We start from the raw sequence: 12414 nt of genomic DNA, 5'->3' as shown, positions 1-12414 counted from the left end.
ACTACAATGAGTATACGTAAAAATGCATGTTCTGGTTATTTTCCTGAAAATGGCATTAGAGTCTTATGAAGAGCAATTTAATTTAGACTTTGGGATTTAATTTTTGCCTGTGTGACTGCAAGTCACACATTTGCAACAGTTTCTGTTTGAAATTTATAGTTTTTTTTTTTTTCTTTTCCCCACACACCTCTTGGGTAACAATGAACATTTAATGCTGGAGTGGGATGAATGTGCTGGTGTAAGTTTGGCGATGTTGAAAGCTCAGCTCTTTATAATAAAAAAACTATGTAGTGAATAATTTTAAAACAACGACAACAGATACTCACATAAGCTGAAATTGTAGCTTGAACTGTTCCTAATCCAACAGTAGCATAATTTACACTAAGTTAATTTTACTGTGATGTGAATGAAACTGCCTTTTCCATTCTGTATGCTGGGACAGTGAAGAAGTGTTGTAAAATGTATAGAAACACTCACTCTTATGTTTTTACAGTAAAACAGTAGTAGCATTGCATAAAGACATGTTTACCCTCATAATCTGTTGTACATGTTGTAGAATCATCCCTGTCAGGCAGTGTATTTGCCTTGGAGGTACTGCTGATTAGTCAATAGATATCAACACATCTCCAGACTAGCTGGCTGAATGTATGAGAAATGTTAATTCAAAAAAATATTAGTAGTTGTGTATTTTAGGTATCTATAGTGTTCATTAAAAAGCCTGTCTTGCTTACAGATAGCTTTGAATGGTATTTATTTGGTCCTTGTGAAAGTAATAAAATATAAGCATAAATCTTGATTTTTATGTGACATGGAAGGATAAAGCAACTGGCATTTCACCTGCTGGTTTTGAGTTTTGTTTAATTAAACCGATGTTACTTACTTTACCAATGTGTGTTTCAGAATTTTATAACTCGCTCATGCTTTGTTTCTTTTCCAGAATCTGCCTAGCCTTCTCAAAGATGATCGTTTTAAGGTCATGTTTGAGAATCCAGATTTCCAGGTGGATGAGCAGAGTGAAGAATTTAGGCTACTTAACCCACTTGTTTCTAAAATAAGTGAGAAAAGAAAGAGGAAACTAAAGATCTTAGAGGAACTGGAAGCACAAGAACAGGTATAATATTTTCCATTTGGCTTAGGAAAAATCCATAGGTGTTTTTTGTTTGTTTCAAGCATTCAGATTTTTTACCCTAGAAAGAAGGAAAGATGGAGGCAATGCAAGAATGTCTTATCAGCTACAGTAATTAAGTATAATTTATAATGTTATCCTAGTTTTTAGATATGAACAATATTGTGTCTACATGAATGTAGGTTTTAAAAACATAAAATATGTAGATGGAAACAATTTTATAATGTAGCTTCTGCTTCCTTTGCTGTTACTGCTTTTGTTCAAATTTTAGTTCTCTTCAGCTGTATCTATGTAAAAGCTGTCACGTACTTTAATTGCAGGAATGTTTTGAAAAGAAAATAGGTTGATGATTTCTTACTTTATACTATTTTTGTCTGCAGGAAGAGGAGGAAGAACCAGAAGGAAAAGCAAGTGATGCAGAAAGTTCTGAGAGTTCAGATGATGAAAAAGGCTGGGTTGAAGAGGTCAGGAAACAGCGCAAGCTTCTACGCCAAGAGGAAAAAGTAAAGCGGCAGGAAAGGTTCAAGGAGGATCAGCAAACATTACTGAAACCTCAGTTTTTTGAGATTAAAGAAGGAGAGGAATTCAGAAGCTTCAAAGACTCTGCCAAAAAACAAAAATTAATGAAGTAAGACTAATGTTCCTATTTTAATAGCTGGGGTGGACAATTCTCAAGTGTTTCTCTACAGTGCAAGCCAGTGGCATTTTGGCTTGGAAGCACTTACTAGTAAAGCCATATCTGGTGATTCAGGGATATAACTTAAAACGACATAGTTGTTGACAGCTTTGTTTTGTAGTTAAACAAATATAATGTTTAAAGTATGGCAGAGGGACAGCACAAATGAGATGAGTAAGAGACTAATATTCTGAGCCAGATTTGGGGATCCATTACTCAGTGTTGGTGAATTGCTGCTCTCACAAATAACTAGACTGATGTCTAGGAGAGTGGTTATATTTCTCCACCGGCATCAGTATGAGGTTGACAGACTGCATGTTTTTCATCTGACCCTCTAAAAGGATGTAGAATACTGCATTACTAGTCACTATTTTGGGGGTAGGATCAAGGTGATAAAAGGAAAATTGTTTTGTCTGGGTATTTTTGTGGTATCCAGACCAGAAGCTTTCAAAAAAACATGCTGCCCTTATATTGTCAGGTCTATTTCTGTTTTTCTTTTTGCAATACAGAAAATCAGACTCGATTTCTTTTTTAGTATTGAGTGTTGTTTTTTTTTTAATTTGGATTTCCTTAAATTGATAATCAACTGAAGTAATTGGGTACTGTATAAAGAGCACGTCAAACTAAAGGACTTGGCTTTGAGGTGCTTAATGCCTGTAAATCTCATCGATATTTTTTTTTTCAGAGATGAGGTGAGCCCTTCAGAAGATGGCATTTTAATAGCCTTTTATTATTTAGAGTGCAGACACTAATATGAAAACCTTGAAAGACAATAACTTCAAAGTTATTGCAGCACACTGGATACAGAGCAGAATTTTCACTAATGTTGGAAACAAGTTGTTGGGCTAGGTGGATCTCGTAATAACCATTATGTTTTTACTTAGAATGAAATGATACTGTCAAATAACAGGAAGTGAATAATATATGTAATGGGGCTGTTTCTTTGTGTCACTAATGACTGACTCTACAAGCCAGTTGCTTCATGATGGAAATTTTCTGGAGTTATGTAAAGAAACATTTGATAAATATTCAGCCCGTCCCTTAAATGTGCAAGTTTTAAACTGGAATGATCATGTAAAATGGTCTTTAATTATTACTGAGAGTGTGTTTCTACAGTAGTCTAGTAGTCTATGATTTCCATGTTGTACCTGTATGACCTCTTTAAATAGAAGAATAGAAATAGTAGTTTTTATAAATCGGGATTTATAGCAGTTCTGCAGAACTGATTCCCATGTTTTCTTTAGCTGTTTTTTTTTCTGTTTTTTTTGTTTGTTTGTTTTTTATATTGAATGTACCCACTCATTCTGGACTTTAACTTTCTTAGATTTCTCCATCAACTTTCTTCTGATTATTTTTCTTTCTTTCTTCCAGAAGATGAAGGAACTTTATACTTTTGTCATAGGTTATAGGTTAAGTCATAGTGTTATAGGTTAAGGGTACTTTTTTGCATTGCACTTGGATTTATAGTCACGTTAGCAAGTGACTTGAAAGGAGCTTGAGACACTGGTCAAATGGCACTGTATTTTCGTTGCCTTTTGAAATACTTCCCTAAAAGGCAGGATGACTGCAGCCTACTCATGTACAGTTCTTTTGCACAAATTCAGCTGCTGACCTCTAAAGGAAATTCTCAACGACACTCAATTTGAAGTATTAAGATTTCATTTTGTTCCAAACATGAAGGCTTAAATGTGAACAAGGATACTGAAAGTTAAGTAAATAAGCCAAGACAGGTGTAAGGAAGAGAAACATTTAGAAAAAATTAGTACAATGTGATACAGGACAAAGTAAATTCTTTCATCTGGTGTATTGAGGGAGAAAAATCTTTGCTTCAGCTTGGGAAAAACAAAAGCAAATACCACAGACTTCTCCAGCGGATAGAGGAATGTCAGTGATGACGTAAACTATGGAAAGACTTTTAAAAGGCTGCTTTTAGGGAAAAGGGAATCTGTCTTAAGATTCGCTGCTAATTCTTTACAGAATATTTTGCAAGGTGTGATGCATAATTAGGGTGGCTTTGGTTAGATACCCTCTGTGTGGTAGGTGAACTGATGGCATGTAATATAAAATATTTTTTAAAAAAAATATAGAAAATTGAGGATAGAACAAATGACAAAAAAATGCATGTGACAGCATTACATCCTTTATGTTTTTCTGAGTTGCTGTCATTGAATTGTCTTCCCATGATATTTTCATTTTTGACTAAGCAATTAGCTCTCTACTCACCAATGCCATTTGTGCTCATCCAGGCATTGTTCATAGGATGGAGTACGATATTCCTCAAATTCTTAGAAGAAATTTAAAAATTAACAGCTGGTATCCATTACATATAATGTGTATCTGATACAATTCTGTAATCATAATGACTTAGTCTATGTTGTGAGCTAACTTGTTTGGTTAATAAGCATTTTTACATATTAGAACTTTATTAAGAAAATACTTCAATATGTTTCCTGCTGGCCTTATTCAGTGATAAGTAGTCAGCATAAAAATAATTAATTCAAGTAACATACTGAAAATTGGAAAGACGGTAGTGGCATGTACAATCTGGTGAGACTGGCGTGTTTTGTCTTTGATTTGATTTATCCAAGTTATGGAATGATGGTCTGTGACCAATATAATTAAGTACCTTAATACCTTCACTAGGCATTTAATGGCTAGGTGTTCTTTTTTTTCTCTAATCATATAATGTTCTACCTGAGGAAACAGTTTATGACTTATATAAAACTGGGTGTTCCTTTCGACATGTTCCTGACTCAGCACGGCTCCAAGCCCAACTTCTAAAGCAGTGGTGCGTACTATAAATTTCTTCATAGACTAACAGTCTATGCACTTCTTTGCTCAGGAAAGCTGCAAAATTTACTCATGGTTGTAAAAAAAAAAAAATTGCCTTTTTTCAAATTTGTGTATGTTTCATTTTCCCCTTTTGCACTTTTATACTTACACATGAAAACCTGCAAAACTTTGCTTAAGTTCCTTACGTAGTAACTTAAAAGGAAACGTTTTTTTATCGGTGTGCTATGATTTTCTTGATCTTCCTTTGAAAGGTTTGTTATTGAAGTTAGAGCATGTCAAAATTAAAAACTACAGTAGTCATACTTTATGATAGTAAATTTATATGTCCTCAGAGGTGGCCAAGAAAGTCAACAAAAGCATAGTTGACATTCCTAGGTATTGCTGAAGTAGAGCAGCAGGAAAAGTCCTGAAAAACTGTTCTCTTTATAATGAGGAAAAAAGAAGTGCCTGGGCAATTTTTTTGTTTGGTTGGTTTTTACTGCAGGGCAGGGGAAGTTGCTTTTAATAACACTGTTAATGCATCCCTTAAATCAATTTGTTGAGGATGATTTAAAAAAAAACCCAAAACAAACCAACCCAAACAACCCAGCTGTTGTGTTTGTGTATCAGTGTGTGCAATTCTCTATCATTTGAGGTCTGCACATTTTCAGATAAATATAGCCATACCTGCATTTATTCAGTAAAATTGCAACCCCACAGTGTTTTGCTAATATCTCCTCATTTTAATTTTTCTCCTGACTGAAGCAGTATCTAGGCAGTCATGCTAAATAATTGCTGGGTAGTAGCCATATTTCTCCAGTTCACTTTCAAAGGGGAGAAAAATGAGACTTTGCTTGACTGTAGAAATCCTACCACAATGTCCGTGACTGATCTTCTGCCATAGTTAGCTCTAAGGCTTAGCTGGTCTTCCCGATTCGCACAGATGGAACAAGTTTTTACATGTACTCAATGAAAAATATACTACAGAAAAAAAATACAATCAAAGTACCTAGTCATGAGAAATAAAGTAATTCTTGACAGTAATTTGTCTTTGTTACATAAAATGGCTCATTAACCAAAATTCAGCGGACTTCAGAGACTTCATGCATAGGCCACAATCCATGAGCCCTTCATCCACAGTAAATGCCACTGACTTTGGTGGCTGCTAATCGTCTGTATTTTTATGATGACTTATTTTCCACTTTAAAACTTCTACAGAAAATGTCTCTTAGCCCTCTTCAGAGAAATCTAATAAGGTACTAATAGCAGCATCTCAAATTGCAGAAACTAATTTCATTTACAGTTAGGCAAATGTTTTCTGAGCACATCGCAGAGTGAGTTTGATCGTACAAGCCATATCGTATTCTCAGATGGCACTACCTGCTGGTAGAACCCACATTATAGAAGAAGGATGAGCCATGTTAGGACTCACAGATGCCTTTAGGGAGGCTTGCTGAAGCCAGCACCATCCCTGCCTGCTTGCTTCACCCCTGTGCTGGAGGCTATGAGGGAACAAGGTGTATTTCCACTCCTCAGCTGTTCCAGTTTACAACCTGGCTTAACTGAAGTCAGTAATGGTGATATTAAATATCAGCTCGCAACCTGGAGCAACTGGGGCACATCCATGTATCTTCCCTTTGTAGGGACATTAACTTCCAGTGGAGGAGAGCTGAAAGCAGTATTGGCTTCAGCCACAGCAGCTACCTCCTTCTCCATAGAAATGCCAAAGTTCACTGCCCAAGGGAGGGGCTCTATAGCAGCTTGCTTACAGAAATGAACTGACGAGCACCATGCGCTTGAAGGCGTATGCTTATGTGGAGCTCCTCTGTGGGCTCAAAGTCTTGTCTTATTTATCACATTTACTTGTTTGCATTGTTCTTTTATTTAGAAAACTCTTTGCATTAGACTGTTGTGGACACAGTGTCCAAACAGTCATTTGCATTTGGACTAAGTAGTTTGTCTGTATCAGTGAAGTGATTCATTCGGTGATGAATTCATTCTGATGTATAGTCAAGATTATTTCCTTCCCTCAAAAGTGTTTCCAATTCAGAAATTATAAGGTTTCAAGAAAACTGCATATATCTAGCCTTACTTTTTTTATTTGTGTATGTATCTATTACTGAAGTTGAGTATTCCTGACTTTTTCTGACATTTCATAGAAAGCTATAGCAATAGAAGGGTGTGGTTTCTTTCTCAACTAGACTCCTGTTGCTTTTTTAGCAGAAAAAACCAATGAACTCCACATAAATTTTAAAAGTATTTCTACTGAAAGCAGTATCTGGAGGGAATAATTTGAACTTGTCTTTCTTTTCTGTTTACTGAATTTAGAGTTATGGCATTTCAGGGTTTCAGAGAAATTGAGATTAGTTTTGACTGCATTATTGGCCTTTGTTATAGTAAAAAGATGGCAAGAATGGAGACTAATGTTAATTATTCTTCACAGGAAAACTCTTGGAGATCGTTTAAAGCTTGAAGAAAAACTTGGCACGCTCAATGTGTCTGATACCACAGTAGGCAGCAAACAGGCAACATTCAAATTAAAGAAGGTGAGCTATATGTATAATTTTTTAAGATAATACACAAGTAACTTTAGTTTTTGCATGAAAGAACAGGAACTTTAAAACCATCAAACAAATGTCCTTCTTCATTTCTTTATAAACTGCCAACTCTTCTGCTTCTTGCCAAGAGAATGAAAGCCTCCGGTAGTACTCTGTGTGTTTATACCCTTATAACTCAAGCAGCACTCATAAAATCTTATGTTCCGGTGGAAAATACTGGCTTCCATCTTTTAGTAGTTTATTTGCAGACATACCATCCGAAGCTTGTGACCTTACCTGACTCCTGTGCCAGGACTGATCGGATCTTGGTCTGCAGGTCCAAATGCAATCAGGATGCTGTAGGTGACAGGCTTTCTCTTGGTTGATAATGTTGCTAGGTCTCAGCATGATAAAAACAGAGCTCCTAATCACCTTTGTCGTTGAACTGGTGTAACATAGATCACAAGAATGAACTCTGGCCCTGTTCTTCTTGCAAAATTCCGCGTGAAATGTGTAGTTGACTGCTGCTTATCTGCCTTTCCCAAAGGGTTTTGATTTCCTATCCTGAGGAATTTAATAGATGGTAGACAAGTGATTTAATTTATAGTGTGGGTAGAGTTAAATGTATGTGTGCATCTCCTACTGATGTAGAACACTTAGGAATTTTCTGCTAGAAAATTGCTTTAAAACTGAGGAAAGTACACATCATAAAAGCTGAAGACCCATATTAATTGATACTTGAGCTGACAAAATGTACTTCAGTTAAAACTGGTTTTCCTCAGGTAAGCCTCTTTGCTATAACACTTTTCTCCTTACCACTGGTCATTTAGTATTCTCACTGGTAAAACTGCTGTCAGAAGAATGGCTAAGTAGTTATTTGATTGTCACATTGGGTATGCCTGAAAAAATCTTTAAATAACCAGATTTATTGGACTATTTCTACCTTACTTGTTTTACCTGATTTTTGTCTGTTTGCAGATGTCCTTTTTCATCTGTTACTGATTCCTGTATTGCTGGAATTTAAAATGTGTTGACTGTGGAATAAGTCACAGATTCTTCTGCAGTGCTGTGTAGGATAACCATTCTGGGGATTTTACCAACTGCTGTAACCGATATGTTAGTGTCTTGCAGCTAATTAAACGGGCTTTGCAGGGCTTCGAAAGCACAGCGGTTTTTTTAATAGTAGCTTTCACTTAGAAATTGCAAAGTCACAAGGTTTCTCGCAATTGGTGGTGAACAATGAACTATCATGTTTTACTAATAGTTAAGATTTGGGAGTAAGGTGGAAGGAGACAGATATGGCAGTGGTTCAGAATGCTGTTTTTACTTGATTCCATCAAATTTGCTATAGCTTTGAGATTTTCTTAACTATGTTGCTGCTAACCTATATGGATTTTTTTTTTTCTGACTCTCAACTGATGTTGCTTTATTGAAATATGTACATTGTGCTTATTTGCATTTAAAAAGATCTTTAAAAGTCTAACTAAAAGAAAAATAATGCATCTGCAGTGGAGATCTTTTCTCCTGTCAACAGAATAGCAAAATAAGACTTGTAAGTCTCCTCTCAAATAAACAGACTCTCTGTATGTATTCTGAAATCCCAGAGAATGGACCAGGGAGAGCTAGGAAGAAGTCACACTATGCAGTATGCTGTGTCTTGATACTTCTTTTCAGAGGATGAAGAGATGGAAGTTGGCAAGCTAAAGAAGGGATTTTAGTGTTACTCTGATCATTGACTTCTGCTTTGTGATGCCCTTTCCTTAAAGTGCAGGTGTATTTAGGAGTAGGTGGAAAGATTTAGTGGGGGAAGATAATTGTGCTTCTGTAGGATTGGTATCACTTGACCTTGTAAGTCAGTGGAATTGAGACTGGACTTGGCTGCTGCAGTTGTGGTATGTTAGCAGCCTCCTGAAAGCCCAGCAACCACAGACAGATCCAGCGGTGAAATTACTTGTCCTTGATATTTCACAGTTTAGTTTTCAGCGGATTTTAGTATGCTTCCTGCAGTGTGGCATCCTGTTTTTCAATTCTAGTATGCTTTATCATAGCAAATAGATATAACAAAATAGCAGGGTTTCTAAAATACCTAAGTACTTACACTATGAGGGAGGTATAGCAGACATATTTTTAAAAAACCCCAAAGCTTCAAATGCAAATCAAGATCATTCCATTTCAGTACCCTAGCAGTAGCAGTCAACATTAAATTAAGTAAGATTTCTCAAGACTGTTTCAGATGAAGTCTGGAGACAGAGAGAAACTACTTACACTTTCAGAGTGGGTTTCTTGTTACCCAACTTGCAGTGGAAACCGGAGTCAATAAATTTCTGCAAAGTGTAAAGACCAGTCGTTTTTAGTACCATGATACTGCTATGGCCTTATTGCTACGTTTGATAAATTGGTTCATCTCTCTCCTCAGCCAAAATGCTGTTTGTGCATGTAAATCTCTAGCTCAAGGTTAAATGGTACTTGAAGGGGAGATTCAGGGAGAGATGGGCTGACATATGAATGTTGCTGATTAGAGAATTAGATGCAGTGGGGATGCAGCTGCATATCCAGTAATTCTGTCACACTGTTAATACAGTTATCCTGTGCTGCTGTTGGAATTGCTGTAATTGCTGGAGTGTGTTATAGCATGGACAGTTGCCTGAGCTTGGCTAGTTTAAGTCTGCTAGTTCCAGTTTATACTTAGTTTGAAGACAAGCCTTAGTCTTCCAAAGAAAATAGTAGTTTATGGCTGTAAGAGCCGTTTCATCTAAGTGGTATGTGAATTAAACTGTTTCAGCGTGGTTTTGATGAAGACGAAAAACATTAATAGAGCATGTGCCACAGGAGCAGAGATTTTAAATTATTTTCATGTGGAAAGTCTTTCTAGAATTGCATACAGCATATCAAACACTTCCAAGAACTTCTAAGAACACTTTTTAGAAAACTGCATATTTCAGCAAATTTAACTAATTGTTCTTTTTAAAATCCATTTGTGCAAATAGTAAACGTGTTAATAGTTAACCAAAGTAGATACTAAATATCCTCCCAACTGTGCTCTACCTTCTTAAGGGCATTAAAACATAAATTCTAGAGTGTAATTTTACAGTCTATTGTTAGACATTGGTTTTCATCTGAAATACATTATTTTATTCATTGTTTTTTGATATCTTTGTCTTAAATATTTGCTCTGAATTACTTGGAATGGTGATGCCTAGGGACACCCAGAATCAACGGTATAAGACAAGATAGCATGAGGCCATTTACAGTAACATTTCCAGATTTCCCTAATGGAATTCTGACTTTATATATATAGGTACTTGAACAATGAGGTGATATGTAAGTTTACAAGAACCTGAGTCTATTTTTGTTTTAATATTTCAGTCAGAGCAGCAAAAGAAACAGCAGGAAGCTGAGAAACAACATCGTCAAGAGAGGAAAACTCTTAGGCGTTCTGCTAGTCATCTCAAGAGCAAACGTGGAAGAGGACGACTGTTTCATTGATTTATGTTATTTTTTAAAGAAACTTCATTTATCTCATTTTTCATTTGAAAAATGGAATTTTTCAAACTGGGCCACAGTACCAATGTATTTGTATTTTGATTCATTGATAAACACAAAAACCAGAACTTGCTAAACCCTGTGTTAATTATTGAAAAATTTATGAAAGTAGAAGTATTGACCGAAGGACACTACAAGTATGGTGTGTGTTAAACTCCAGTGTGAACTGTATTTGTGCAGAAATCATCAGCAACTGGTTATTGTGTAACCCTGGATGTTTTCTATACAAGAATTTATGTATAAAACAAGGCTGCCTGTCTTTTATTTAACTTAAGAGTTGTGGGGTTTTGCTTTCTGAAATCTTTATTTGTGACTGCTTAGATAGAAGATCAAGGGTAAGTTATTTTGTCTAAAACTTATCTTTACAAAGGCACAACAAATTTTTCTTTTCTGGTTTTTGAAGGATGACACACAATTGTGTTTTTCAGAAACTGACTTTGGTTTTTATATTCTTGGGTTGCCTTAGTAGCCAGGAGGAGATACAGATGGTTGTCATGAGGGCAAGTGAGAATGCCTGATTTAGGTTCCTCTAAGTCACTCTCTAAGGAAACCTCTCCTGCCACAGCAATGACAAAGGGGAATCTTGGAAGGATATTCTTAAGTTAAATTTTGTGAATATCGCCTTTACTCAGGATCCTTAGGACCAGGTTTAATACGTTTTGGTAAGCCAGCCATGGTTCAACATAGATCAAGTGGTATGTGTTCAGATAACAAGCACATTAAGGCCATGCCAGTAGCATCCTATTCTTCAAAAAGTTAGTTTAGTTAAATAACTTAAGAAACTAGAACCTACGTTAAGGAAATGATTGATTCTTTTCTACATCTTCTTTTGGATTCCCAAAAGAATGCTTGTGGCTAACCAGGATACAGCATCTCTTCTTGATTTTTATCTTACAAACCCATCATTTACATAAGTAGTTCACTACTTAAGCAAATAAATTAATTTTTATCTTTGGTCCTAAAGGAGCTTTGTTTATTGCTTTTTAAGAGGCTTTCTGAATTGTCTTTTTGCTAAATCCAAGAAACTGAACTTTGGATCCAACAAGAATCAGTGAATCTCCCCATCACTGTAGATCTTTTTAAGAGACTTGGAGGTTCTTAAGTGTTTTGCTTTGTAAACCAGAGAGGTTATTAATCTGGTTAGGTCTCCTGGACAGTATTTACTGTAGAATTTTTTGCAGTTATTTCAGTAAAAACCTTGGTTTCTCATAGGCTGATGCTCCCCCCCCGCCCCGTTAGATAGTAGAATAATCAGTCACATGGTTGAATTTACTTTCTTCTCCCTGATTTAATTTTACTAACTTTAATTCCTTGCTTCTGTTTTTAATTATATTGTTTAATTTAAAAATGCCTTTTGTACCTGACATTTTCATCTTTAAAACACACATCGTAATCATTACGTCTCTGTCCTTGCATTCAACTACGGAATGAATCTGTTTTTTTTACCTCTAACTGTCAAATTCCTCTATTGTCCATAAGCTTCTCATGCTTTCTGTTTAACACAGAACTATCCAGTATTTCAATGTCAGTCTCACCCATGCTGCATGTCAAGAAGTACCGTTATTACTTTTCTTTAGCCACTGAGAAAATGTCATGCAGTTGTGGTTGCTCCAGGGTATGTCCCTCTTTTTGGAGTCTTGTCTTTTGATAATATTCATGCCTTTGAAATCCAAGTGCAATGACAAGTTGAAGTTTATACTCATGCAACATCTTTCCCCTGGAGCATTGTGTTGTCTCTTGGAATTGCATGCAGACAATTT

General features: G+C 35.9%; 1 protein-coding gene across 1 annotated transcript in view; it reads left to right on the top strand.

Moving 5' to 3' along the window:
• The window catches only part of NOL10 (nucleolar protein 10), a gene marked incomplete at its 5' end in the record, with an annotated part of 52433 nt that extends 41484 nt beyond the window's left edge, over positions 1-10949 (top strand). The window contains 4 exons of the mRNA XM_009699949.1: positions 938-1111; positions 1507-1754; positions 7018-7120; positions 10478-10949. Of these exons, the coding sequence (XP_009698251.1) occupies positions 938-1111; positions 1507-1754; positions 7018-7120; positions 10478-10597 (645 nt within the window). The remainder of the gene's footprint in view (positions 1-937; positions 1112-1506; positions 1755-7017; positions 7121-10477) is intronic.
• Between the last annotated feature and the right edge of the window lie 1465 nt (positions 10950-12414).

The sequence above is a fragment of the Cariama cristata genome, unplaced genomic scaffold (genome assembly GCF_000690535.1).
Source record: "Cariama cristata isolate BGI_N322 unplaced genomic scaffold, ASM69053v1 scaffold11345, whole genome shotgun sequence".
NCBI classification, from domain to species: Eukaryota; Metazoa; Chordata; class Aves; order Cariamiformes; family Cariamidae; genus Cariama; species Cariama cristata.
This window is presented reverse-complemented; position numbering and strand designations above follow the sequence as displayed.